At 50.2% G+C, this 24,029-nt stretch overlaps 4 protein-coding genes across 7 annotated transcripts; 3 read left to right on the top strand and 1 right to left on the bottom strand.

Annotated features, from left to right (window-relative positions):
* Positions 1–180: 180 nt before the first annotated feature.
* On the top strand, positions 181–4,495 carry uap1l1 (UDP-N-acetylglucosamine pyrophosphorylase 1 like 1). The gene is made up of 9 exons (XM_015002366.2): positions 181–617; positions 1,218–1,422; positions 2,337–2,512; positions 2,588–2,760; positions 3,413–3,606; positions 3,678–3,818; positions 3,884–4,069; positions 4,149–4,215; positions 4,302–4,495. The coding sequence occupies exons 1-9, from the start codon at positions 326–328 to the stop codon at positions 4,380–4,382; spliced, it is 1,515 nt and encodes a 504-aa protein (XP_014857852.2). The 5' UTR covers positions 181–325; the 3' UTR covers positions 4,383–4,495.
* Positions 4,496–4,648: 153 nt separating this feature from the next.
* zdhhc12b (zDHHC palmitoyltransferase 12b) lies at positions 4,649–7,162 on the top strand. Its single transcript, XM_015002368.2, has 5 exons — positions 4,649–5,455; positions 5,533–5,672; positions 5,928–6,020; positions 6,474–6,640; positions 6,711–7,162. The coding sequence occupies exons 1-5, from the start codon at positions 5,359–5,361 to the stop codon at positions 7,024–7,026; spliced, it is 813 nt and encodes a 270-aa protein (XP_014857854.1). The 5' UTR covers positions 4,649–5,358; the 3' UTR covers positions 7,027–7,162.
* Positions 7,163–8,129: 967 nt separating this feature from the next.
* On the bottom strand, positions 8,130–17,491 carry pkn3 (protein kinase N3). Of its 4 annotated transcripts, XM_015002360.2 has the most exons (22): positions 17,378–17,491; positions 16,258–16,540; positions 15,724–15,896; positions 15,503–15,620; positions 15,282–15,424; positions 14,276–14,504; positions 13,723–13,887; positions 13,333–13,442; positions 13,069–13,212; positions 12,559–12,634; positions 11,661–11,814; positions 11,501–11,597; positions 11,343–11,419; positions 10,948–11,014; positions 10,779–10,870; positions 10,259–10,435; positions 10,121–10,183; positions 9,968–10,044; positions 9,264–9,406; positions 9,058–9,165; positions 8,909–8,989; positions 8,130–8,674 (listed from the first exon to the last, which is right to left on the bottom strand). In XM_015002360.2, exons 1-22 carry the CDS (start codon positions 17,396–17,398, stop codon positions 8,474–8,476), a joined length of 2,799 nt encoding a protein of 932 aa, XP_014857846.2. In that variant the 5' UTR covers positions 17,399–17,491; the 3' UTR covers positions 8,130–8,473. The 4 variants fall into 4 exon arrangements, 3 of the variants coding, with proteins under 3 accessions (XP_014857846.2, XP_087867373.1, XP_087867374.1); XM_088011247.1 differs by having other exon boundaries at positions 15,282–15,620; XR_015764939.1 differs by lacking the exon at positions 8,130–8,674 and having other exon boundaries at positions 10,006–10,044; positions 15,282–15,620.
* On the top strand, positions 17,462–23,787 carry LOC106927065 (protein SET-like). Its single transcript, XM_015002369.2, has 9 exons — positions 17,462–17,604; positions 18,661–18,933; positions 20,212–20,269; positions 20,337–20,479; positions 20,557–20,660; positions 20,742–20,855; positions 22,341–22,511; positions 22,584–22,709; positions 23,042–23,787. Exons 2-9 carry the CDS (start codon positions 18,864–18,866, stop codon positions 23,060–23,062), a joined length of 807 nt encoding a protein of 268 aa, XP_014857855.1. The 5' UTR covers positions 17,462–17,604; positions 18,661–18,863; the 3' UTR covers positions 23,063–23,787.
* Positions 23,788–24,029: the final 242 nt, after the last annotated feature.

The raw sequence follows: 24,029 nt of genomic DNA, 5'->3' as shown, positions 1-24,029 counted from the left end.
GGCTGGTTCTGGTTCCCGGAGAAGATCCGGGTTTTGGTTCCTAGTGGGATGGACTGGTTCCGATTGGTTCCGATTGGAAGAAACATTTAAAACATGAATAGATGGTTTCTCTGTGACGTCATGGGGACAGACGGCCGCTATGAGCGGAACCCGGATCTCTGCGGTTTCCGGTCTGGATCAGCTGATGAGCTGCTGAGTCATCCGGGTCTGGGTCTGGGTCTGGTTCCGGTTCTGGAATCATGTCTGTCTTCAGTCACGAGCTGCTCAGCCGCCAGGCGTCACTTCCTGAGTGCGCTGCGGGACCAGAACCAGAACCGCTCCAAACATGCCGTCCCTGCAGCAGATCCGAACCGCTCTGGACGGTTCGGGCCAGGCCCACGTCCTGCGGTTCTGGCCGGAGCTCGATTCGGAGCAGCAGGAGGTGTTCCTGCGGGAGCTGGCCCAGCTGGACCTGCCGCGGCTGGAGGAGCACTGCCGGGCGGCCGCAGAGGCAGCAGCCGCCGCCTCCTGCGCTCCGGACCGGGACCTGGAGCCGAACCTGGAGCCGGTTCCCCCGGAGAGCATGGGCAGCGTGAGGAGGAGCGACCCGGACTGTCTGGCTGGATGGGAGCGTGAAGGTACCAGAACCAGAACCGAGGTTACTCCGATGGGATTTTAACTCCGTGTTTTATCGCGATAGTAGAAAATCTGCAGAGTGTTTATGGTTCTGAGGAATGAGTGCGCATGCGTCCTAATGATTGATTTTTAAAGTTATGACTCTCCTCCAGCTTTGGACCAAGTTTCATGTCAGAACCAGTAAAAACACAAACTGGATCATCCAATCACGTTTTAGAAAGTAGTGTGACGTCAATCTGTAGTGCTGCGTCTTGTACGCTAGAGGGAGCACTTCAGATTAAAATGGCGCCTGGAGGAACGCTAGGAATATTCAGGATGGCTGATCGGAAGGTTGCTGGTTCAATTCCCAGCCTGTTCAGCTGCAGTTTTACATATTTACAAGATTCAGAATAAGAAAGTTTGTTTTCTGTTCGTTTGATCAGAAACATCCTGGAAACCAAACTGTTGGGCTTAAAAAGTTCTGAGGCATCATCAGCCTCAGGGGGACACAAATATTAAACATATAAACATCAGAAATTGTTAAAAAGTTGGAAAAAATTCCAGTTACAGCGAAAAATGTCAACATAATGAATATAAATGATGAATCTGTCCTTTCTGATCAGGATTCCTGCAGATTTCCAGGAGTCGGGTCGCGGTTCTGCTCCTGGCTGGAGGTCAGGGGACGCGGCTCGGGGTCCGCTACCCCAAAGGGATGTTCGACGTTGGGCTGCCGAGCAGGAAGACGCTGTACCAGATCCAAGCCGAGCGGATCCTGAAGATCCAGCAGCTGGCAGAGAGCCGCCTGGGGTCCAAATGCACCGTCCCCTGGTGAGAGCAGAACCGACGGGAAGCTTTGGGCCAGCAGGGGGGAAACGTCGCCCTCCACTGGGAGGAGGAACCGCCTGAGCACAAGAAACCTTCAGCAGCCGCTGGAGACGGGAAAATGAATAAATTACACCAAAAACTGTTCTAAATGTTCTGAAATGAACCCGATGACATTTCTGAGCTCCAAAACTCAAAAATTTGTGAGAAAAACTCAGAAATTTAACTTTCAAATCTTCTGAAATTATAGATTTTTATGTTTTAGTATTTTAAGTTACAGGAGTTAAATTAGTGAAATGTATCATTAATTTAATTGAATAAATTTGTTACTGCAGGTCAAAAATGTTAAGCTCTTTAAGTTGTCAGTTTGAGGAGCGAAGCTGTATTTTATTATTATTATTATTATTATTATTATTATTATTATTATTATTAACAATCACCAAAGCAGAAATGGGAACGTCTTTAGAAATAAAACCAATCTGAACAAAATTCCTCACTAACATCAGGTTGACCTTTAAGCAGCTGAACTAAAACATTTTTTTCATGAAGTGAAATTAAATCACGTTCCTGTAAACCGTCAGAATGAGGCAGAGCGCCATCATCTGGTGGGAAACCACCAGACTGTCGGACGTCAACGAATTATTTCAACTTCATCCATCGAAAAACGTAAACCAGTCGGCCATTTTGACCGACCTTGAAAAATCTCCAACAGCCTGCATGGCAGATTTGTCCTGCTGTATAAGAGATCATCACCGATTGGCTGGCTGCGTTCTGTCGAGCATTTTGATTGGCTGAGGAACCAGAACCGTCTTGAATGCTAACCCGTCCCTGAAGTGGTTGTTTTGGAGTTTGTTGGTTTGATTAAACGTCAGACCGCCTCCTCTTCCTCCTCTTCCTCCTCCTCCTCCTCACCTGTCCAGGTACATCATGACCAGTGAGTTCACGCTGAAGCCCACCCAGACCTTCTTCCAGGAGAACGCTCACTTCGGCCTGCAGCCCTCCAACATCGTCATGTTCGAGCAGCGCATGATCCCGGCCGTGACCTTTGATGGGAAGGTCATCCTGGAGGACAAAGGGAAGATCGCCATGGCTCCAGGTGGGTTTGGTCAGGAAATGCAGCAGAGCCATGACGACCCTTGGTGACCTCTGACCTCTGTGCTCCCTGTGTCAGACGGTAACGGCGGTCTGTACCAGGCACTGGAGGACAACGGCGTCCTGGAGGACATGGAGCGCAGAGGAGTGGAGTTCGTCCACGTCTACTGCGTGGACAACATCCTGGTCAAGATGGCCGACCCGCTGTTCGTTGGCTTCTGTGTGGCGAAAGGAGCCGACTGCGGCGCCAAGGTTAGCGACGCTCCGAAGGTTCAGGTCACGTCCAGAACACGATTATCAGAACGAGCTTAAAACTTTAATTTCTCTGTCAAATATGAACTAATTGATTGTAATCAACTGTAATTGATTGTTTCCCGACTTCCAGTGGAAAAAACAAAGAAATCTTTAGGGTCAAAGGTTCTTCCTGGAATTTATCCGTTTAATTTCCAAGTTTTCCCTGAACTCACTCAGATGAATTCACCTTCAGATAAATGTTAACAAATCTGAGCAGAGGATTCAGCTGTTGAGTTGACCTCTGAGTTCAGAGTTGACCTCTGAGTTCAGAGTTGACCTCTGACCTGCAGCTGCCTCCTCATGTGGCAGTAAAACATTAGATCAGATAAATCAGACCCTGACATCCTGTCCAGATCTCAGCTGAAAGTAAATTTCACTGATTTCAGTGGACAGCTCATGTTTAGCTTAGCGCTTTTGCTAACATGCAGGTTGACCTGCAGTGGCAGATTTGACCTGCTGAGGGCGACAAACTGAACGTTCAGTTTATTTATGTAGCTCCGATTCACAACAGTCTCCAAGCAGAAAACGTTTCATCAAGGCGCCGAGCAAATCAACATGGCTGACGTTAGCTCAGTAGCATTAGCTTGTTAGCTCTGTGTTGCACCACCAGGTGGTGGAGAAGGCCCACCCAGCCGAGCCGGTGGGCGTGGTTTGCAGGGTGGGCGGAGTCCCTCAGGTGGTGGAGTACAGCGAGATCCGACCCGAAACGGCCCGGCGCCGAGGACCAGCCGGAGAACTGGTCTACAGCGCCGGAAACATCTGCAACCACTTCTTCACCAGGAGCTTCCTGCAGGACGTGGTCAAGTGAGAAAGCCTCCAGGACGGATCACCGTCAGATTGACCTGGAATATCGCTGACCTTGGAATCTCTTCCAGGACGTTCAAGGACCAGCTGAAGCCTCATGTTGCTCTGAAGAAAGTCCCGTTCGTGGACTCCTGTGGGAACCAGGTGAAGCCAACCGAACCCAACGGGATAAAGATGGAGAAGTTTGTTTTTGATGTGTTTCCGTTCTCCAGGTACGGATAATCCAGCATGTTTCCAGACTGCCGGTAATCTGGATTATAAGCTGGTTTCTGTGCAGGAGCTTCGTGGTGCTGGAGGTCCAGAGGGAGGACGAGTTCTCCCCTCTGAAGAACGCAGACGGAGCGCCGTCCGACACGCCCACCACGGCCAGGAACGCCCTGCTGGCCCAGCACTGCCGCTGGGCAGCCGCCGCTGGCGCCGCCCTGCTGGATGAACAGGGGAACAGCATCCAGATGCCGCCCAGGTCAGAGGTCACTGACCCTACGCTCACATGAAGGTTCAGTTTGGGTTTTCAGTAGATATTGAATACTTTTGGTCCACAGTTCGTCAGCAGAGAATCATCCGGCGCTGAAATGTGAGATTTCTCCTCTGGTGTCGTATTTTGGAGAGGTGAGGAGCAGAACCACGTCAGGTTCTGGTTCTGAACCCGGTTCTGGTTATTAATAACTAATAATCAGAGCTCCTCATGCTCCCAGGGCCTGGAGCCGCTGAAGGGCAAAACCATCAGAACGCCGTTCATCCTGGATGGAGCAGCAGCTGCAGAGCTGCAGGCCTGATCGGATCAGAACCACAGAGACACCGGGCCTGGAGAACCAGTCAACCAATCAGGGATCAACTGGAAACTTTATATAAACTGTTTTTATACCAACAAATAAAAATAGAATTCAAATTGTTTAATTTTAATGTACTGACTGAGAAACGCTGAGTTCAACTCACAGCACTGTAAGGCACGGTGGTGCAGGTATGATGGTGTGGGGATGTTTCTAATACTCTGAAGCATTTATTGCAAACCAGGATGAGCTTAAGGAAGTCATGTTGGTACAATGAGCCGAACACCAGGCAGCACCTCGGTTCCAAACAAGATTACTAATAATTTTGATCAAATTAAACAGAAAAACAACAAAAACAGTTGAAATCTGATTCAGAAAATGCATCAACGAAGTGGTAAATCAATTTAAAATACATTTCTGTAAAATATATAGTGGTGTAAACTGTAAAAAGCATAAAACGAAAATCATTTGAAAACAAAAATGGCAAACTAACGAATAAAAATCAGCACATTAAAACAAAATTTGTAAAACGTAAGTATTTTATAGTAAAAACAATATAAAGTGAAATAGTATAAAAAGGGAAAGACGCAAAAGAAACGAAAATTAAATAAAGCGAACTAAACGGTCAGAACCCCTGAGCAAGATGGCGGCTGCGGCTAGCGCTTCCTCAGGCTCCTGCTCTGTCACGTGTCTGCTGTCGACCAATCAGAGCTGTGTGCGTTCAGGACGACAACAACCCGCTGAGCGGCGGAATGCTAGCGGACCGCTGGCCCGAAAACACGGATTCAGACGCGGGTTTCGACTGTTTTCTGTTTGCAGTTAGTTCCTTTAACCTGACCCGGTCCAGTAGAACCGTTCTGAGGTTCTGACTGAGTCCAGCCTGGGTCCTTCCTGAGCTGTTCACATCCCGCAGTCTCCGCATTCCCTGCTGACATTCCCAGCTCCCTGAAGGTTAGCATGGAGGTTCTGGAATGTTAGGACGATGTTCAAGAATGTGTTCGGCTCGGGATTCCTGGTGAGGACGGCCCATGTGGTTCTGACCTGGATCATCACGCTCATCCTCTTCCTGTATGACACAGGTGAGTCCGTCCGAGGGGGGTCCAGGTGCTCCAGGTTTTCCAGGTGTTCCAGGACTTTAGTTGTGTTTCCCCGGCAGAGCTGAGGAAGCAGGAGGAGACGGGCCAGCTGCTGCAGCCGGTTCTGTTCGTCCTGCTGGTTCTGGTGTCGGTTCTGCTGTACTTCGCGGTGTCGCTCATGGATCCGGGATTCATCCTGACTGAGGACAGCGACCTGCAGGTGAGCCGGAAGTGGTCTGGGTCGGAACCACGCAGGTCTGGGAACCTTTCTGCTCCAGGTTCTGGATGTAGAACCGATTAGTGGGATTAAACCGTCCAGTCGGACCAGTACAGCTTTGATCTCAGATTATTTCCGGTAAATTATGGCCTAAAACCAGAGAGTCTCCAGACTTTGGGAATGTTCTGGATTGAACTGATCCAACAGATCCAGACCTTGGTGGTGGCAGTGTCATGATGTGGGCTCTGTGTGTTCCAGTTCACTCTGGGAGTAACGGAGGAGCAGCAGGACATGATCCCGCCCAGCAGCAAGTCGCTGCGTCAGCGCCGCTGCGGCCGCTGCCTGCTGCAGGTACGAACCTCCAGGAGGTTCCTTCAGAAAATATAACATCAATTAAATCCAGGATCCATTCGATGTTCAGTTTATTATTCAAACTGGTTAAAAGTTTCTGCCTAAGGAAACAGCAGGTCAGTGACCAGCAGGGGGCGACAGGGACAGGAAAAACTCCCTGTAACAGGAAGAAAGCTCCGGCAGAACCAGAACCAGAACCAGAACCAGCATCAGTACAAGCAGCCATCTGCATTCATTTAATGACTAAAATTTCATGGCAATATTATTATTAACATCTATTTAAAATGATAAAAATCATCAAAGCAGCTGAGTTATGATGGGTCCAAAGAATGAAAACATGGATGATGATGATCATTATTATCATCCATAGTAATAATGATAATAATGATATTAATGATATTAATGTTATTAATGATAATAATGATGATGGTGGTGGTTGTGTGTCTGGAGCAGCAGCCAATGAGGTCGAAGCACTGCCAGACGTGTCAGCACTGCGTGCGGCGCTACGACCATCACTGCCCCTGGATCGAGAACTGTGTTGGCGAGCGGAACCACCGCTGGTTCGTCCTGTACCTGGCCCTGCAGCTGCTGGTGCTGCTGTGGGGGCTGCACGTCGCCTGGTGAGTACACCCCCAGGTCAGAGGTCAGAGGTCAGGGAGCGTGGGCGCTGACGGCCATGTGTCTCCTCAGGACGGGCCTGGGCCACGCCCCCTCCTGGTCGCGGTGGCTGCGCACCAACGGCGTGCTGCTGGCGGTCTGCGGGCTGCTGGCACCGCTGGCGCTGGTGGTGCTGCTGCTGCTCGGGTCGCACCTCTACCTGGTGTCCATGAACGCCACCACCTGGGAGTTCATGTCGCGCCACCGCATCTCCTACCTCAAACACTGCGGCGCCGACGAGAACCCGTTCGACCGCGGCGCCGCCCGCAACCTGTGGGGCTTCTTCTGCCAGTGGGGCAGCGTGGTGTGGGAGCAGGCCTACTTCAGGGAGGGCAGCGACCCGGTTTAGGTTCTGACCCGCTCACGTATCGACTCACACTGGGTGGCTCTGCTCTGCCAGCCAATCGGTCCGGACCGACCCGGATCACGTTCTGGTTGGCCCAGATTAAGACTCAGAGTTCTGACTGTGGATGGTTCTGATCCGTCTCAGTGGAACAAACTGACTGCAGAGTTCTGATCTTCACGGTTCCTCTGACCAGAACTTCAACTAACCTGGATGACCTTTGACCCTCACCCATCCTGGGCTGAAGGTGACTTCAGGTTCTGATGGTTCCGTTTGCATGTCAGACCTGGATCGGGTTCTGAATCCGGGTTCCTGGGAGCCCAGACTCTACCTCCGGTCCTCTCCTGGGCCGCCATCTTTAGTCCTGGTTTCCGTGGTTCCCGGCCCTCATGGACTCCTAGAAGGTTAAAGTTCAGGACCCGGGTCGGGGCCCATCCAGCTCTGTGGAGCCGGCCTGCAGATGACGGGTCTGGGCTCAGCTTGGTCCTGGGGACCAGAGGGCGGTTCTGGTGGTTCTGGTACCAGTGGGCAGGAGCTGATTAAACCAGTAAACACAGAAACAGGAAGTGAGCCGGAGCTCAAACCTGTGACTTCCTGTCAGAGCTGGACTCAGTCTGAGGGTTTAACCCAAAGTTTTTATCCGGGTCGTTTGTGTCTCAGATGAATGTTTATCCTGATCCCGACAGGAAGCCGACTGACGGACTTCCTGTCGGTTCAAACCGGGTTCCTGCTGCATGTCTGGCGATTCTGGGTCCCACAGGTTCTGCTGGGTCCCACAGGTTCTGCCGGGTCCCACAGGTTCTGCTGGGTCCCACAGGTTCTGCCGGGTCCCACAGGTTCTGCCGGGTCCAGTTTTTTAGGTTTGTGGTGGATTTATTCCCAGAACTGTTCCTACATTCCTGGTTGTTGTTCAGAAGTTTTCAAAGTTTAGATCTGAAGAAGCAGCTGCAGCGTAAACTGAGGGGCTAAAGGGTTAAAAGCATGGAGAGCAATAAAGCTGCAGGAGCGATCAGAGCTACGTTTATACCCAATAAATCAAAATGTTGTTTTTCTGACTGTTATTGAGACTGTGGCTGTTTTTTACCTCTGAATAGAAATAAAGACGTTACTGAGAAGAAAGTCCAGCTTTTATTCATTAATTCTCACGTCAAACAGGCTGGTTGGGTTAATAAATCGTCTCCATCACATCCACATTTCCACAGAATAATTTAAAACAATCACATAGAAAGATAAACATTCAGTGTTTTTGGCCTTCAGGATATTTACAGCTCAGACTGGGAGCAAAGTGCTGCGTTCAACGTGTAAAAAAGCAACCGTTTAAAACGGCAGGTGGGCGGGGCCAGGTCCCCCCGGGTGGGCGGGGCCAGGTCCCCCCGGGTGGGCGGGGCCAGGTCCCCCCCCGGTGGGCGGGGCCAGGTCCCCCCCCCCCCCCCCGGTGGGCGGGGCCAGGCCGTCAGCTGATCAGGGAGAAGTCGAAGTCGTTGAAGACCTGCTGCTCCTCGGCGCTGACCGCGGTCGGCGTCCGCGGCAGCGTCAGGACCGGCTTCAGACGCGTGAACTCCTCGTCGAAGTTGCTGACGTCCAGCGGGGCCGCGATGGTCGGCAGGAAAGGGGGCTTCAGCTGCTTGGCCAGGAGGGCGTCCCAGTCCATTTCCTGGGGGAGAACGGGATCAGAACCTTCAACCCAAACAGAACCGAGCCGCAAACAGCAGAACTTCACAAAACAGTTGTTAATCTGACCAGCTTGGTGCACTTAATCCCAGTCACGGGAAATGACATATAATCCAGTTCAGTACCGTCTCCATGGTAACTAATAAACTCAACATTTCATCACCAGAACCAGCAGGTCGTCCTGCTGTGGGACCGCTCTGGGTTCTGCAGAACCGACCTGGAAGAACTTGTGTCGTTTGATCTCGGCGGCGTCGTCCTTCCCTGATCCGAGTCTCCGGTCCGGGTTTTTCTGCAGCAGCTGGAACAGAGAGATCACCGATAAAACCCAGTGGATCCGCCGGATCCAGAGGTTGGAGCAGAACCGACCTGCTGCATGAGCGACTTGGACTGAGGCGACAGGAAGTGAGGGTAGCGCACTTCCTCATTGACGATGCTGTCGAACACTTCCTCCTCATCGTCACCCGGGAACGGCGACTGGAACAGAACAGAGTTCTCCTCAGAACGGAAACCTGCAGAACCGTCGGCAGGTTCTGAATCCGTCTCTAAAGAACGTTCTGCGGAGGGTCACTGACCTCCCCCACCAGCATCTCGAACACCAGAACTCCCAGTTCCCACCAGTCCACGCTGCGGGTGTAGCTGTTCTCCGTCAGAACCTCCGGAGCCAGGAACTCCGGCGTGCCGCAGAAGGTGCTGGTTCGATCGCCGTGGCCCATTCCTGTGCACACACAGGTTACCCTGGTAACCGTCATCTCCATGGCAACTTCAGGACCGCAGAGTTTATCGTTTACAGAAACAAAAACTATGGAGTTTAATACCAGCTGCTGCACATTTCATGTTCCTGTCTCTGCTGAACCATCGGTGGTCCCAGGTTCCCTTCCTGTTTATTGAATCACCATAGCAACCAGTCACAAAGGAGGGAATCTCCATAGCAACCAGTCACAAAGGAGGGAATCTCCATAGCAACCAGTCACAAAGGAGGGAATCTCCATAGCAACCAGTGAAGTATCACCACAGAGATAAAAAGACGTGATCTCTCCTAGTTTCAGCCTCCTGTTAGCTTGTCAAATGGGTCAGAACCACCTGATACTTAACGGGCCAACAGGAAACGGTCTTACGTGGATTTTCACAATAAAAGACATAACCAGTATTTATGCAACTATCATTTTATGTCATTCTGGTTCCAGGTGCTTGAGGACAGTCCAGGATGGTCGCCGCTCTGCCATTGGTTCAAACCTTTTGGACCAATCAAAAGACAGGAAACCGTTTTTTCCCTCACCTTCTTTGCATAAACCAAAGTCTGCGATCCGGACGTACCCGTCGGCGTCCATCAGCAGGTTGTCCAGTTTCAGATCCCTGGAGGACAGACAGGAAAGCCGCTGCAGATTCCAGCCAATGAGCAGCGTGTGTGGGCGGGGCCTGAGCCACTCACCTGTAGACGATCTGGTTCTGATGGAGGAACTCCAGGCCCAGCAGGACGCACGAAGAATAAAACCTGCAAACCAACAAGAGCCCAGCTGAAACGTGCTGCCGTACTTTGACTGGACCGTTGAGCGGGCGGAGGGCTCACAGGGATTGTTTCTCGGAGAAGATGGCGGTGTGGATGTGCTTCATCAGGTCTCCGCCCGGAGAGTAGGCCATGACGAAGCAGACGTGCTCGGCCGTCTGGAAGCAGCCGTGCAGGTTGACCAGGAACGGGTGGCGGGCCGAGTTGATCACCTCAAAGATCCGCTTCTCACAGACCAGACTGGACCGGGTCAGACAAACCAGAACCACTGAGACAAACTTTCCTTATCTGAGACGGCGCCTCCTACAGGCCAACATGTAGAACAGCTGAACGAATCTAACTTCACTCAAACCCATGGTCCGCTTCAGACGGAACCAGGAAAGGTTCTGCTGGAGTCCAAACCGGGTCAGGAACTCCACCAGAACTTCCAGAGTTTCTCTGGGAAGTTCTGCTAAACATACCGAATGATGAGTTCAGGAAAAGTTCTACGTCCCTGTAACCGGGTCAGAACCGGGCCGTGTTTCGTACCGGTACCATGAACAGAATGGTTGGAGGTTCTGGAGGTTCTGTGGATCCTCCTCACCTGTCCACTTCGTCCCGCGTGATGACCTCACTCTTCTTCAGCGCCTTGATGGCGAACATTTTCCCAGACTTCTTGTACTCGGCCAGCAGGACCTGGGTTTGGGTCAGAGGAGGTTCTGTTAGTCGTTAACCTTCATCGGGTTTTACGGCAGATCCCGGCGTTCCGGTACCTTTCCGAAGTGTCCTCTTCCCAGGACGGAAACGCACTGGAAGTCCTCCATCTTCAGCGCCTCAGACCTGCAGACGAAACACGGTGAAGGAACCGGGCCTCTGGACCGGGCCGGCAGAGTTCTGGCTGCCATCTAGAAAACTTTACAGCTTTAGTGTTTAAAGACGCAGGAATCAGCCAAAACATTATGACCAGCGGATCCTTTCGGGTTGGTTCGGTTCCTGGTCAGATTAGGTTCTGTCGTTTATTAATCCAGATTATAGAACATGAAGAGTCAATTCATGCAGAACTCACCTGATCAGGTTTATATAACGTACAACTACAAAGAAACATCGTTAAAAAGAAGAAGATAAAACATCCGGACTGAGTGAAGGGAAAGGTTTTACTGAGACTCACTGCGGCGCCGGCCGAGCCGAGGCCGGCCGAGCCGAGGCCGACCTCCTGGGCTTCAGGCTGCTCTTCCAGTCAGGAGACTTTTCCAGAAGAAAATCAGAGAGAAACTGAAAGTTAATGACTGCTTGTCTCTGATTATAGCTTCAACGTTCCTCTCAGACCTGCGAGGCCGAGGCGTCCTTCGTCTCCTTCCTGGAGGGACGTGGAGATCTTCTGATGGATTCTTCAGAGACGGCCAGTCTGGACGGAGGTCGCTCTCTGACAGGAAACAGATCCATCAGCTCTGACCGCGATCCGGAGGATCTGACGGATCCGACTCACCGTGGCGGCGAGCCGCTGGACGCCGCGGCGCCGGGAGCCGGCAGCGGCGGACTCATGGCTTCCAGGGAGTTGCATGGCGGCAGGAAGCTCATCATCAGACGACCCCATGTGGCGAAGTTCAGGTTCATCTGAGACGCGCGGAGGAAGTTCCTCCCTGCAGGAAACAGACAGCAGGATGATGTCACCAAGCCGCCATGTTTCCTGAACCAAAACATCTTGAAGCGTGCTCCCCGACTCGGAAGCGGCCTTAATAGAACCGACTCCACTGGGTCCAAGACAAAACATGACATCACAAGACTGCTGCTCACTGATTGGCTAGGGGGCGGAGTCACTGGTTATGTCACGACTCCGTTACAATAACCCGACATCAACAGCGACCGAACAAACTGGACCCAACTAACCGGCCCCGCTGGTAGATGGGAATCAGTTCGGTTTTTCAGAAGAATCTGATCAGTCCGCTAAAAGCGAAGCTAATTTCTCCATTTAGCACCTTCTCGTTTTGCTAACTTTGAAAATGTTTGGTGCACTTAGCTTCCCCCAAATCCATTTTCCCAGAAATATTTTATATCCGTAGTTTGACCTTGGTGTTGAAGTTTTGATGTAGAGAATTCAAGTTTTCAGACACAAAAGAACCAAAGCAGGGATTCGATCGCGGGGCGGCCGATCGATGGCGGGACGGCTGGTCGATGGCGGGGGCGGCCGGTCGATGGCGGGGGCGGCCGGTCAGATCCATCAGCTCTGACCGCTGACCCCCCGGTGGATGGGGGCGGCCGGTGGATCGCGTTGGGGGGGCGGCCATGTAAAAGTCTGTAGCCTCTGTACGAGGCGCTCACTCTGAACGCTGTGTCACAAATATTTAACAAAAATGACCTGAAAACATAATTAAAGTGATTTTCACCTTTTTCCTTGGGGAAAATCCTCATCTGCCTCTGGAGTTTGGACGGACGCTCGATGACGGGATTGTTGAACGTCACCTGCAAATAAAAATGAAGAGCTGATCAAGTTTCAGGCCCTAAATTAAAGACTTTCAGTTATAAAACTCAACATGATTCATTTTCATACTCTGATAAAAGTCCAACCATTGTCTGCAGCCGTTCATCTCTACAGGGTGAAAACGGGTGAGGTCGGGGGGCGGGACTGCTAAGGGGTCACTCAGGGGTCACCGGGTGTTAAACTACTTGCTGTGAGTCAACAGTCCAACCCGCTGCAGCTTCTATTCAACGTTCATTTTAATTAGTTTCATGTATTTCTGTCATAAAGAGATGCTGCTGAATTACACTCTATGCAGACGATGTGGCGTTATTGGATCATGAAGGTTCTGGATTCTGATCAGCTGGTTCTGCTGTTAAACGTGATGAGAGCAAAGAGAACCCGACCCTGGTTCTGTGTGACTGGGAAGCAGCCAAACCTCGATGAAGACGATTCCCTGAGGCTCCAGCTCCAAACACATGCCGTGTCTGCGGTTGTCCAGGAAGTCCTCCAGGCGCAGGAACTTCACGGCGCTCAGCGCCCGCCAGTCCCTCCAGTACACCGCCACCTCCAGCTCCCTGGACTGGACCAGAACCAGAATCACTACTGGTTGACAGCAGGAGCCACTTTCAGCTCTGTCTGGAGACTCTAAGGTTCATTATTGTCTGTTTCGGATCAGAACCAGAACCGCCAGCGTACTGACCCGCTCCAGCTCGGTGCTGAAGTTCTGGCCCCAGGCCTCCTTGCCCTGCGGCCTCCAGTGAGTCCGGCCCATGACCCGGTTGTCGACCTTCAGCACGGCGCTGACCTCCGCTGGAACAGAGACAGGAGGGAGAAACCAGGTCAGTTCTGATCCGGATGTTCTGGAAGGTTCTGCTCAGATCAAACGAGCCGCGGCGGTTTGGATCGGACAGGAAACGAAGGAATTATTTCAACGGTTCAAACCAAACCTGGCAGAAAATCGATCAGGTTTTAGTTTGGATTAAACGGGATTTTCTCCAACAGAATCTAAATCAGAAACAAAGTTAGAGAAACATCGACATGAACATCAACGTTTCTCCGCCATGACGCAGGAGGACAGCAGATTCCTTACAGGACAGTTCGTCGGACTTCCCCGTCTTCCCGTTGGCGCTCCGTCCAGAACCCTTCACCTTCATGGACTTCCCGCCGGCGTAGTTCCCGGAGAACTGGGCGGCGCTGCGGCCCGGAACGTCCTCCAGCAGGTCCTGGACGCCCATCAGGCAGACCTCCAGCCGGCCTGCAGGGCGACAGTCAGACGTTGGGTCAGTCCACGGCCGATTCTTCTGGACATAATAAAACTGATATTCAGGAGGGACTTTGATCATCTTCCACTCAGAGTTAGGCCCCATGTCTCAACATTCATGCATTTCTGGACTTCAGGCAGCAGGAGGAAGTCGTTTCAGTTCCCTGAGGTTTGACCCAAACACCGAGGAGGTTCAGGATTCAACCTGGGAAATTTACACCTGAGAAACAGGCAGGAGGAGATCGGCTCTGTCGGGAATCAAGAGATTACCGAGTGAGAGCCGAGCGACATCTGGGAGCGAGAGCAGGAAATAATCACCAAACAGGAAATCATGAGTCCAGAGGATCCTCCAGGATGTTTCTGGGTTATGAAAGTACTGGACCTGTTAGACTGGCCGGTCTGAAGAAGGAGGAAGAGGAGGAGGACAAGGAAGACGAAGGAGCAGCGGACTGTTTCTTCGGCGTTCCGTAGGACGGAGCGACTCCCAACTCCAGAGACTCCATGATGGCGGCTCGCATGGGATGATCCTCAGGAAGTTCGGCGAGCCGCCGCTCCAGGGACAGACGCAGGAGGTCCACCTTCTGGGACGACTCCTGGACCCGGGCCTGGGCCTGGAGGGGCAGAACCCATCAGCACCGATCTGATCATGATCAATGATCCAAGGACAGAACCTGTATTATTTTTGTATGTTTGCATTATTTTAAAGAGTGCTATGAAAACAAAATGGAAATGAACTAAATAGCGACACTCAGAAATAATAATCACAGAAAATCTACATTTATGACAAAAGGTGAAGTTTTTCCTCCTTCCTGCTCAACAACCGTCATGAAAAACTGCTCAACTGCTGACCAATCATCTTCCCCAATAGTGTTAGCCCCGCCCACCGTCGAGTAAACAGTGTTAGCCCCGCCCACCGTCGAGTAAACGGTGTTAGCCCCGCCCACCGACGAGTAAACGGTGTTAGTCCCGCCCACCAGTTCTTAAAATAGTTAAAGAAAGGTTAAATATTTGCAGGTGCACCGACACATTAGAATTAAACAACTTCCACATGTAATTATAACTGTATTTATGAATTTAATGTCTGCATTTCTGAATGTGTTAATTTATTTAATGATTTGTTTATTAAATCGTGTCTCTTGAGCCTTGATTTACACACATTCCCTGCAGTCAGACTTGGAATAGGCCGTTAAAGCTGATCACCACAGTGTGCCATAGCTACATATTAGCAAATGTTGTATTTCATCTGGTTATGATCAGAAAATATGATCAATATTCTGCCGTCTTTCTAAAAGCAGCACAACATGAGAGAAAGGATAAAGCATCCAACAGCTCAGTGCAGGAAGGGATCCCGATGGCAGCCAGAATCCCTGACCCGATCGGGCCGGTACCTCGGTCAGAACCCGCCGCTCCTTCCGGTCCACCAGCTTCGCCACGTTCTTGGCTCCTTCGGCGACGGCCGACTCGATCTTCATGCGATGCAGCAGCTCGGCGACGCGCAGCTCCACCGGGCTGATGATCTCCTCGTCAGGACCTGGGACAGAGGGATGGCTCAGAGCCGGACGGACCAGGACCGGGCCCGGTCCAGGACAGAACCGCTCCGTTCGGTTACCGAGAGAAGCGCCCTCCTCCCGGGCCTGGCCGACTTTAACGATCTGCATCCTCAGCAGCTCGATTTTGGTCCGGCTGTCCTGGAGCATCTGCTGGGCCGTGGCCAGCATCTTCCGGTCCTGGAACACAAACCGGACCGGGTCAGGGTTCTGATCCCCTCGGACCTGGTCAGGGTTGAGGCGACTGTGCTTTATTTTGAAGGGGACAGGAAGTGGGTCTCACCTTGAAGGACCTGCTGCTGTAGGTCTGGATCATGTTCTCGGCGCCCTGCTTCACTTTGGTCTCCATCGTCAGCTGTTTCTTCAGAGTTCTGATGCGGCTGGCCAGCGGTGATGTCACTTCCTCCCACTGACTCGGCTCTGATGATTGGTTCTCTTCCTCCTCTGGGACAGTCGCTTCGAAACGCACAGAAAACAGAGTCAACAAACTTATTTAAAATTGTAATCTCCTGGTTGCTATGGTGATTCCCGCCTTACATGGGGCCCGGAGAGGAGGCGGAGCCCAAATTGACCAATAAGGATTCAGGAGAGAGGATCAGTCGCTGAGTCAGCATAACGTCAAAAGTAAAGTCGAGTTCAGGGCTCCTGCTAAATACCTTGTTGGTGTAGCGCGTTAGCATTAGCATCTGATAAACATTGTCAGGAAAAATCCTGAAAGTTAAGCTGGAAAGCTGGAAAATGGATCCCATATTTGAATTATTCTGCTGTACTTGGACAGAGCGGCTCCAGAAGGTTTAGAGCTGCTGTAACGTTTTACCTGCGTGGTTGTCCTTCTCCGTTGCCATGGAGATGGCATTGAGCTCCTGCAGCTGCAGGTGGAGCTGCTCCAGCTTGCGGCTGGACGCCTTCACCTCGCCGTCCACGGCGCCGCCCCGCCGGCTCGGGTACGCCCGCCGCATCCTCTCCGCCGCCTCCTTGATCTTCAGCTCCAGCTGGATCTCCTGCCGGACCTGAGCCCGGGCGTTCTCCAGCCGCTGCTGGACCTGCGGGTCCAGAATGTCCAGCCGCTGCTGCTGCTGCTGCTGCTGCTGCTTCCCATCCTGACAGGAAACACACAGCGGCGGAGACCGGGTCACTTCCTGCTGGACTGCAGCTGCTTTACCAGAATCCACTCAGATCAGAAACTGATCTGAACACAACCTGGACCACTGAGAGAGAGAGACTACAGAAACCGATTTCTCCTCAGATACTTTGACTAGACCATTAAGAACAGATTGGAAACCGTCTCCTGGAACTTTGCAGATGACCTTTGACCCTCTGGTCCAATAGGAACAGGATGGGACCAAGAACACATCCCTGGGGATAAAAGCTCAGAGATGAACCACTAAAGATGACGAGTCATTAATCACATCGACTTACTGAATGTGGATTTCATTTATCTACCGCAAACATCTTCCTTCCACTAAACTTTCTATCAACATGCTTAAATACGCCTCTCTTCATGATTTCAGAATCAAAACAGGTTCAGATCATAGATGGATTCATATTCAGACTAAATCCAGAAAAATCAAAGTTAGTGAAACAAACTTCTGTTTGTTTTGTTGGTTCTGAAGAAACAAAATGATTAAAGATTAAATATGAACAAAAACAAGACAGAAATATTCTGCTGGTTTCATGAGCCAGACTGAGAACCAGTCCAGTCCGGACCTTCAACCGGTTCCGGACCAGCTGGTTCCGAGCAGCCGGAAGTCGTTCTGCAGTGATTGTCTCAGGTGTTTGTGTCAGGAAGACAAAGCCAGGTGAGGAGGAGACAAACTGGACCAACAGGTAAATCCGCAGCAGCAGCTCTGTAATTCCAGCCAGAACCTCGGTGACCCGGACCGGTTCTGATGGGCCCCAGAACCGGTCCGGGTCTGCAGGAAGGGAGCCGGACTCACCTGAGGCGTCGGGGCTGACATGGCGGCCAGGTGCGCGGACGGACGCTCGGACTGATCAACCTGCTCAGGTGAGCTGAGGCCGCGGCTTCTTCCTCGATCACCGATGGAAACAAATCTGAGCGATCCTTTGAATCCGCGCTGACGTCACGGCGCGCTGATTGGCCGCGCGCGGGCACATCGATGCACCTGCAGCCAATCAGATCGCAGCGCCGGGTGCACCTGTACAGGTAAGGCATTCCAGCCTCCTCCTCCCTGCGAGCTTTCATCACGGCACTGAGTCACTCAGCAGGTCGGCCCAAACACGCAGAGCGGGTTAGGAGTCGGAGGAACGTAATTTCCGGTCAACAGTTCAGGACGGAACCATCCACTGACCCACACCGGGCCGTGACCGGGTCACATGACGTCACAGCAGCGTCACCTGAGCAGAAAACTGAAAGAAACAGAAATCAGTCTCTGCTGTTAAAATAATGACATCACTTCCTGCCGCCGCAGCCGGATGCTGAAGACGAGCTCAGCTGCTGGTCACTTCCTCCTTCAGTCTGACCGGAAACAAACTAAAGAGGAAATTATAATAGTAAGGTCAAAGGTCAGGGAAACAGCAGCGAACAGACCGCACACATGCTGGACACAGACTGTTCAGAGACCTGCTGGGACTAGTTACTGGACTGGTTGAGAAAACCAGGTTAGTTCCAGTCCATGATTCTGATTCAAATATCCTGATCAATAACTTGGTTAGTTTATCGTTTCCTTCAGTGAAACTCAAAGCATCGCTCAGGTTTCAACTGGAAAAGGTTAAATGGGCAAGTTGAAGGTTTTATTTATTTTTTTATCATACATTACTTTCTGTCACAGATGGATTCTTAGCATTTCCACAGGAAACATCCTGAAATAAAGGCAGACATTTTGTTTTACTGGATCGATTGCAGAGAGGGCTAAAGAAATAAAAACACATCTGATTATTTTAAAAAGTTGGACATTCATTAGTGAGTCTGATATACTGTACAAAATTATCTCATAAAAATACTGCACAGTTATTAGAAAATAAATACTATTATTACTGTTGAAGTTATTTACCTTTTGTATATATTTAACATTTTTGGATCTTTTTTGTGTGAATCTGATGCTGACTTTCCCCTCTAATACCATTTATATTCTGACCTACATTCTCATACTATGTACATAATGATTTTTTCCTTCATTTTATTTCCTGTTGAGTTGATATATTTATGTTTCATGTCTGAAAGCTGACTGAAGTCAGTCTGATCCCGAATCATTTCATGCAGTTCCCGTGGCGTCCACATCCCTCCGGGCCACCGGGGGCAGCAGAGAGCCATAAATGTGTTGACGGAGGCGGGTCGGTTTGTTCCCATCGTGGCGCTGCTGGCGGACTGTTGTTTGTGAGGTGAAGTAACTTTTGTCGTCAGGAGCTGAGATTTAACCCGCCGGGAGGAACTTCAGGTCTACAGAGCGTCGGAGAAGCGGCAGCATGTCGGCCTCAGCGGCTAAAGTGAGCAGGAAGGAGAATTCAAACCACGACGCAGGGGACGAGACCTCCGGTAATAACGGTTCTCCTCTCAGCGCCATTTTCAGCTGTTTACCGTCATTATGCCGTCCTCACGGCCTCGGGTTCCGCTGATGGACTCCTGTTAACCACATCCTGGGAATTAAAGCGCCTGGTTTCCAGAAACAGCCTCAGTTCGATCAACAAGTTGAGATATTTAGTGATGCAGCTGCAGCTAACTAGCCGCGTTAGCCTCCGTTAGCTTCTACTAGCTTCTGCTAGCCTGTAGCCGTTAGTTTACAATAAAGCAGGCCAGCAGTTGTTCTCAGTTTGGCTCCCAAAAGCTGTTTAAATAACCAGATCGGGCTAATTCACCGAGTTTGGTTCAGTGTGAGCTTTTATTAAGAGTGAGGCGGCAGAAGGAGGCGCTGGCTGAGCTGAGGGTTTTCACAGCAGAGCCGGAGCTGAGCCCGTTTTTCATTCAAACCAGGCCGCCTTAAACGGCAACAGGAAGGAGGGGGGTGGAGGGGCCGTCTGCGGGGGGAACCCACGATCTGCAGCGTGGAAAACCCCCAGCGAGGAGGGAATGCCTCCAGGAAAACACGACCCGGATCTGGGAGCCCTGGGGCGGAAACCCCGCGTCCTGATTCCTGTCCTCCAGAGGGTCCGGAGATACGAACATGTAGAGTCACAAAGATAAAATATATAAAAACAAAGAGCAACAAGGGCAAGATTACAGCATAAAATACTGGACAGATATTAAACATAAGCATAGAAATGTGGAGAGTAGAATCATATTTTATATAAATGTGTTCACGCATTAAAAAAATCTATTTGCAGTAATTAAACATAAAACTGCAAACACCAGTTGGGATGTAAACATCAGCTGAGTGTGAAGGATCTGTGTTCACGCTGCTTTGTGCACCCAGGATGCAGCGGTCTGTCTGAAGGAGCGCAGCAGCATTTTTAGATTATACTTCTATTTTATTGTATAGAAGTTTACGTTCATTTCATTATGTTGAGTGTTTTGTGTTTCTTGCTGCTGCCCAATAATTTTCCAATCCTGGATCTGAAACTGCAGTAAAGCTCAAATACTCTGAAATGAAAACTGTTTCTTTATTTAGAAAATATTGTTCACGTTTAATATTTAACTCATGAAGGGAGTTTAGAAATTCATCAAGTAGATTTTTGGCAGGAGGATGTTTATAAGATCGCCTGTCAACATTTCCAAAATGTTTTTTTTTATTTTAAACCATAATAATTTGGATCTTAAATTAATTTCTCGTATTTTACTGGAATATTATTTCCTGAATCTTGATGCTTTGTGTTTCAGAGAAAGAGCAGCAGGAGGCGATCGAACACATCGATGAAGTACAGAACGAAATCGACAGGTGAGTTTGAGCCCAACGCGTCGTCATGGAAACCGTTTACTGTTCTGACACGCTGATTGTTTTCTAGATTAAATGAACAGGCCAGTGAAGAAATTTTAAAAGTAGAGCAGAAGTACAACAAATTACGCCAGCCGTTCTTTCAGAAGAGATCAGAGCTCATCGCCAAAATCCCAAACTTTTGGGTCACAACATTCGTCAACCATCCACAAGGTAAACAGCCGGATCCGGTTTTGGTTCTGGTTCCTGTCATGAACAAATAAAAACTCCTGCTCTGACTGCTGCTGTAGTTTCGGCTCTTCTGGGGGAGGAAGATGAAGAAGCTCTTCATTATCTGTCCAAGGTTGAGGTCACAGAGTTCGAGGACATCAAGTCTGGATACAGAATAGATTTTGTGAGTCTGATTGATTCTGTCAGTTTGTTCTGAAGCTGACGATGTTTTCTGATCCACCCGTTCTCCTCTGTGTCCCTGCAGTCCTTCGACGAGAATCCGTACTTTGAGAACAAAGTTCTCTCCAAAGAGTTTAACGTCAACGAGGGCGGAGATCCGGTTTCCAAATCCACTGAGATCAAATGGAAAGCTGGGAAGGTGCGTTTGCTCCGTACGATCTAGAAAAGATTTTTACTGCAATTCAGCAAGAAGAAATCATTTTAATAATCCTGACTAACCTGAAACAAAAGACCTTTGGTCAGAAAAAAAGTCTCTTTATAAGTTTTATGCAAATATGTAGTTTCAACTGTATGTTGTGTTTAAGCATTTAAATTGATCAGGAAGGTCATTTGTGTTAACAATTGTTTCAATGTAACTAATATTTATTATTCCTAATGATGAGTTATTGATCTTTGTAATTGAAATGAAGGTTAGCCTATATCTTGTTTCAGTTTAGCTTGTTCCTGCTGTAGACTGCAGGACACCATCACAAAACTTTATTAATAACAGAATTGAAATAGAGAATCTTTTAGTTCATTTGTAAGTACAAAGTCGCGTGCTGAAAAAGTTTGAAGAACTTACCTTGAAAATTCTTAGTGCTTAAATTTTGCTGTAGGAAAAGTTTACAAACCCGTATCGGGTCATCTCTTTAACCCGTATCGGGTCATCTCTTTAACCCGTATCGGGTCATCTCTTTAACCCGTATCGGGTCATCTCTTTAACCTGTAGCGGGTTATCCTTTGAACCCGTAGCGGGTCATCTCTTTAACCCGTACCGGGTTATCCTTTGAACCCGTAGCGGGTTATCCTTTGAACCCGTAGCGGGTTATCCTTTGAACCCGTAGCGGGTTATCCTTTGAACCCGTATCGGGTCATCTCTTTAACCCGTACCGGGTTATCCTTTGAACCCGTAGCGGGTTATCCTTTGAACCCGTAGCGGGTTATCCTTTGAACCCGTACCGGGTCATCTCTTTAACCCGTACCGGGTCATCTCTTTAACCCGTACCGGGTCATCTCTTTAACCTGTAGCGGGTTATCCTTTGAACCCGTATCGGGTTATCCTTTGAACCCGTAGCGGGTTATCCTTTGAACCCGTATCGGGTTATCCTTTGAACCCGTAGCGGGTTATCCTTTGAACCCGTAGCGGGTCATCTCTTTAACCCGTACCGGGTCATCTCTTTAACCCGTACCGGGTCATCTCTTTAACCTGTAGCGGGTTATCCTTTGAACCCGTATCGGGTTATCCTTTGAACCCGTAGCGGGTTATCCTTTGAACCCGTAGCGGGTCATCTCTTTAACCCGTACCGGGTCATCTCTTTAACCTGTAGCGGGTTATCCTTTGAACCCGTATCGGGTTATCCTTTGAACCCGTAGCGGGTTATCCTTTGAACCCGTTGTGGGTTATCCTTTGAACCCGTAGCGGGTTATCCTTTGAACCCGTTGTGGGTTATCCTTTGAACCCGTAGCGGGTTATCCTTTGGTGGGTGGGGGAAGCCTATTCTGATGGGTAGCCCATCAGAACAGGCTGCCCCCCCATCAGGATTGGCTGAATCTGGGGGCAGTCGGCACTTTTTGATCTGGTTTGGTTGGGATGACAATCATTGCTGACATGTAACCATTGACCTTTGACCTCTGGGCTCTGCAGGACCTGACCAAACGGAGCGGCCAGACGCCGAACAAAGCTGGGAAGAAGCGTCAGCACGAGGAGCCGGAGAGCTTCTTCACCTGGTTCACCGACCACTCGGACGCCGGCGCCGACGAGCTGGGAGAGGTCATCAAGGACGACATCTGGCCCAACCCGCTGCAGTACTACCTGGTAGGTGCAGGGGGCGCCGCTGGGGCGGGGGGGCACTACTGGGAGGTTCGCTGACTCTCTGGACGCCCCCAGGTCCCTGACATGGAGGACGAGGAGGGTGAGGACGATGAAGAGGAGGATGAGGAAGGTCTGGAGGACATCGATGAGGGCGAGGAAGAGGAAGGGGAAGACGAGGATGGCGAAGGGGAAGATGGAGAGGTGAGAGAGCTGCAGCTGGTCGCCATGGTTACTGTAAACGATGTTTCCTTAAGCAGGCTGCTGATGGCCCTCCAGAGCAAGCATGAGGCGACGGTGGCAACCAGAACACCGTTGCTATGGAGACTGAACTGATCTGTGGTTGGAGGAGACGAGCTGAACGTGTTGCTATGGCAACACGCTTTAACGTTCTGGGTTAAAGCAGTCCACTCAGATTATTGATCTGATTCAGTTAGTGAGAGCATGAACCGGTTTCAACCTGTTTGGAGTCTGGTTCTGTTCTGACCCGGTTCTGCTGGACCTAACCTGGTGTCTCTGTCCCTCTGTCTCTGCAGGACGACGGTGAGGACGACTGAAGCGCCTCGGCGCCGTCCTCCCACTGTGACCCGTCTGTGGGAAGGGGGTGGGGGGGTTTGTAAAATATTTTTTTTGTTTCTAATATTTTCCTCCTGTGTGTCGTCGACCCGTCGGCGCGGCGCCGGCCCGGCACCAGGCCCAGGGGACGGCGCCGGACCGTCCCGTCATCGGTCTCCGGACGCACCAGATGAAAACAACGATAACTTTGTAGCATTCTGCACGTCATTTCCTGTAGATTAAAGACGCGTCCGTTAGTTGGTCCAGATGGCGGTTCTGTTGTGTTTCTGCTAATAAGCCATGGTGCCGTGAGAACGTCTCATCCTAGCATCTTTAGCCACTTTTCTATATATATAAATGTATATTGTATGGGTGGTGGGGGCTCTCCCATCAAGCACCAGCTCGTTCCTCAGTCTCTACATGTTTCCGCTCAGAAAGCCAGTTCGGTCGGTTCCGGCTCGACCCGCTTCTCCCAACACATGAAATCCTTTTTTTGTCTGTTTTAAATAAAAAACCCAAATCTGGAGACTGGTTCTGGTTCTGAACTCATTTATTACTAATCTGATTTGATCCTGAAGTAAATCTGGAACGAAACTCTGCCAAGAAGTTCAGTTCATCAGCTTTTCTAGAGTAACTGGCTTTCTGTGACCTGAACGGAACCGGTCCGGTTAAACATGTCCGCCTCACTGGAAGTGACTTTTCTAATAAACCAATATGGCCGAATCAACCTGGGCTGTGGCGCTTTATTCCGAACTGCGGATCCGGTTCATAAATCATCTGGTTCTGACGAACTGGATCGATCCACCGGATCGAATAAATGAAAAAGTGTTTCATATCATTTCCCCTGTCGCTTGTTTCCTGTTTTATTACGATAAAATAAAAAAACATAAAAGGGTTTCAGACGCGCCGCTGCTCCATCACAGCTGATTCAAATGGTCCAATTACCTGAGCGGGTCGAACCAGGAGAGT

The sequence above is a fragment of the Poecilia mexicana genome, unplaced genomic scaffold (genome assembly GCF_051168715.1).
Source record: "Poecilia mexicana isolate PSO_F unplaced genomic scaffold, ASM5116871v1 scaffold_12, whole genome shotgun sequence".
NCBI classification, from domain to species: Eukaryota; Metazoa; Chordata; class Actinopteri; order Cyprinodontiformes; family Poeciliidae; genus Poecilia; species Poecilia mexicana.
Note: the sequence above shows the minus strand (reverse complement) of the source record. Positions and strands in the feature narration are given on the sequence as shown.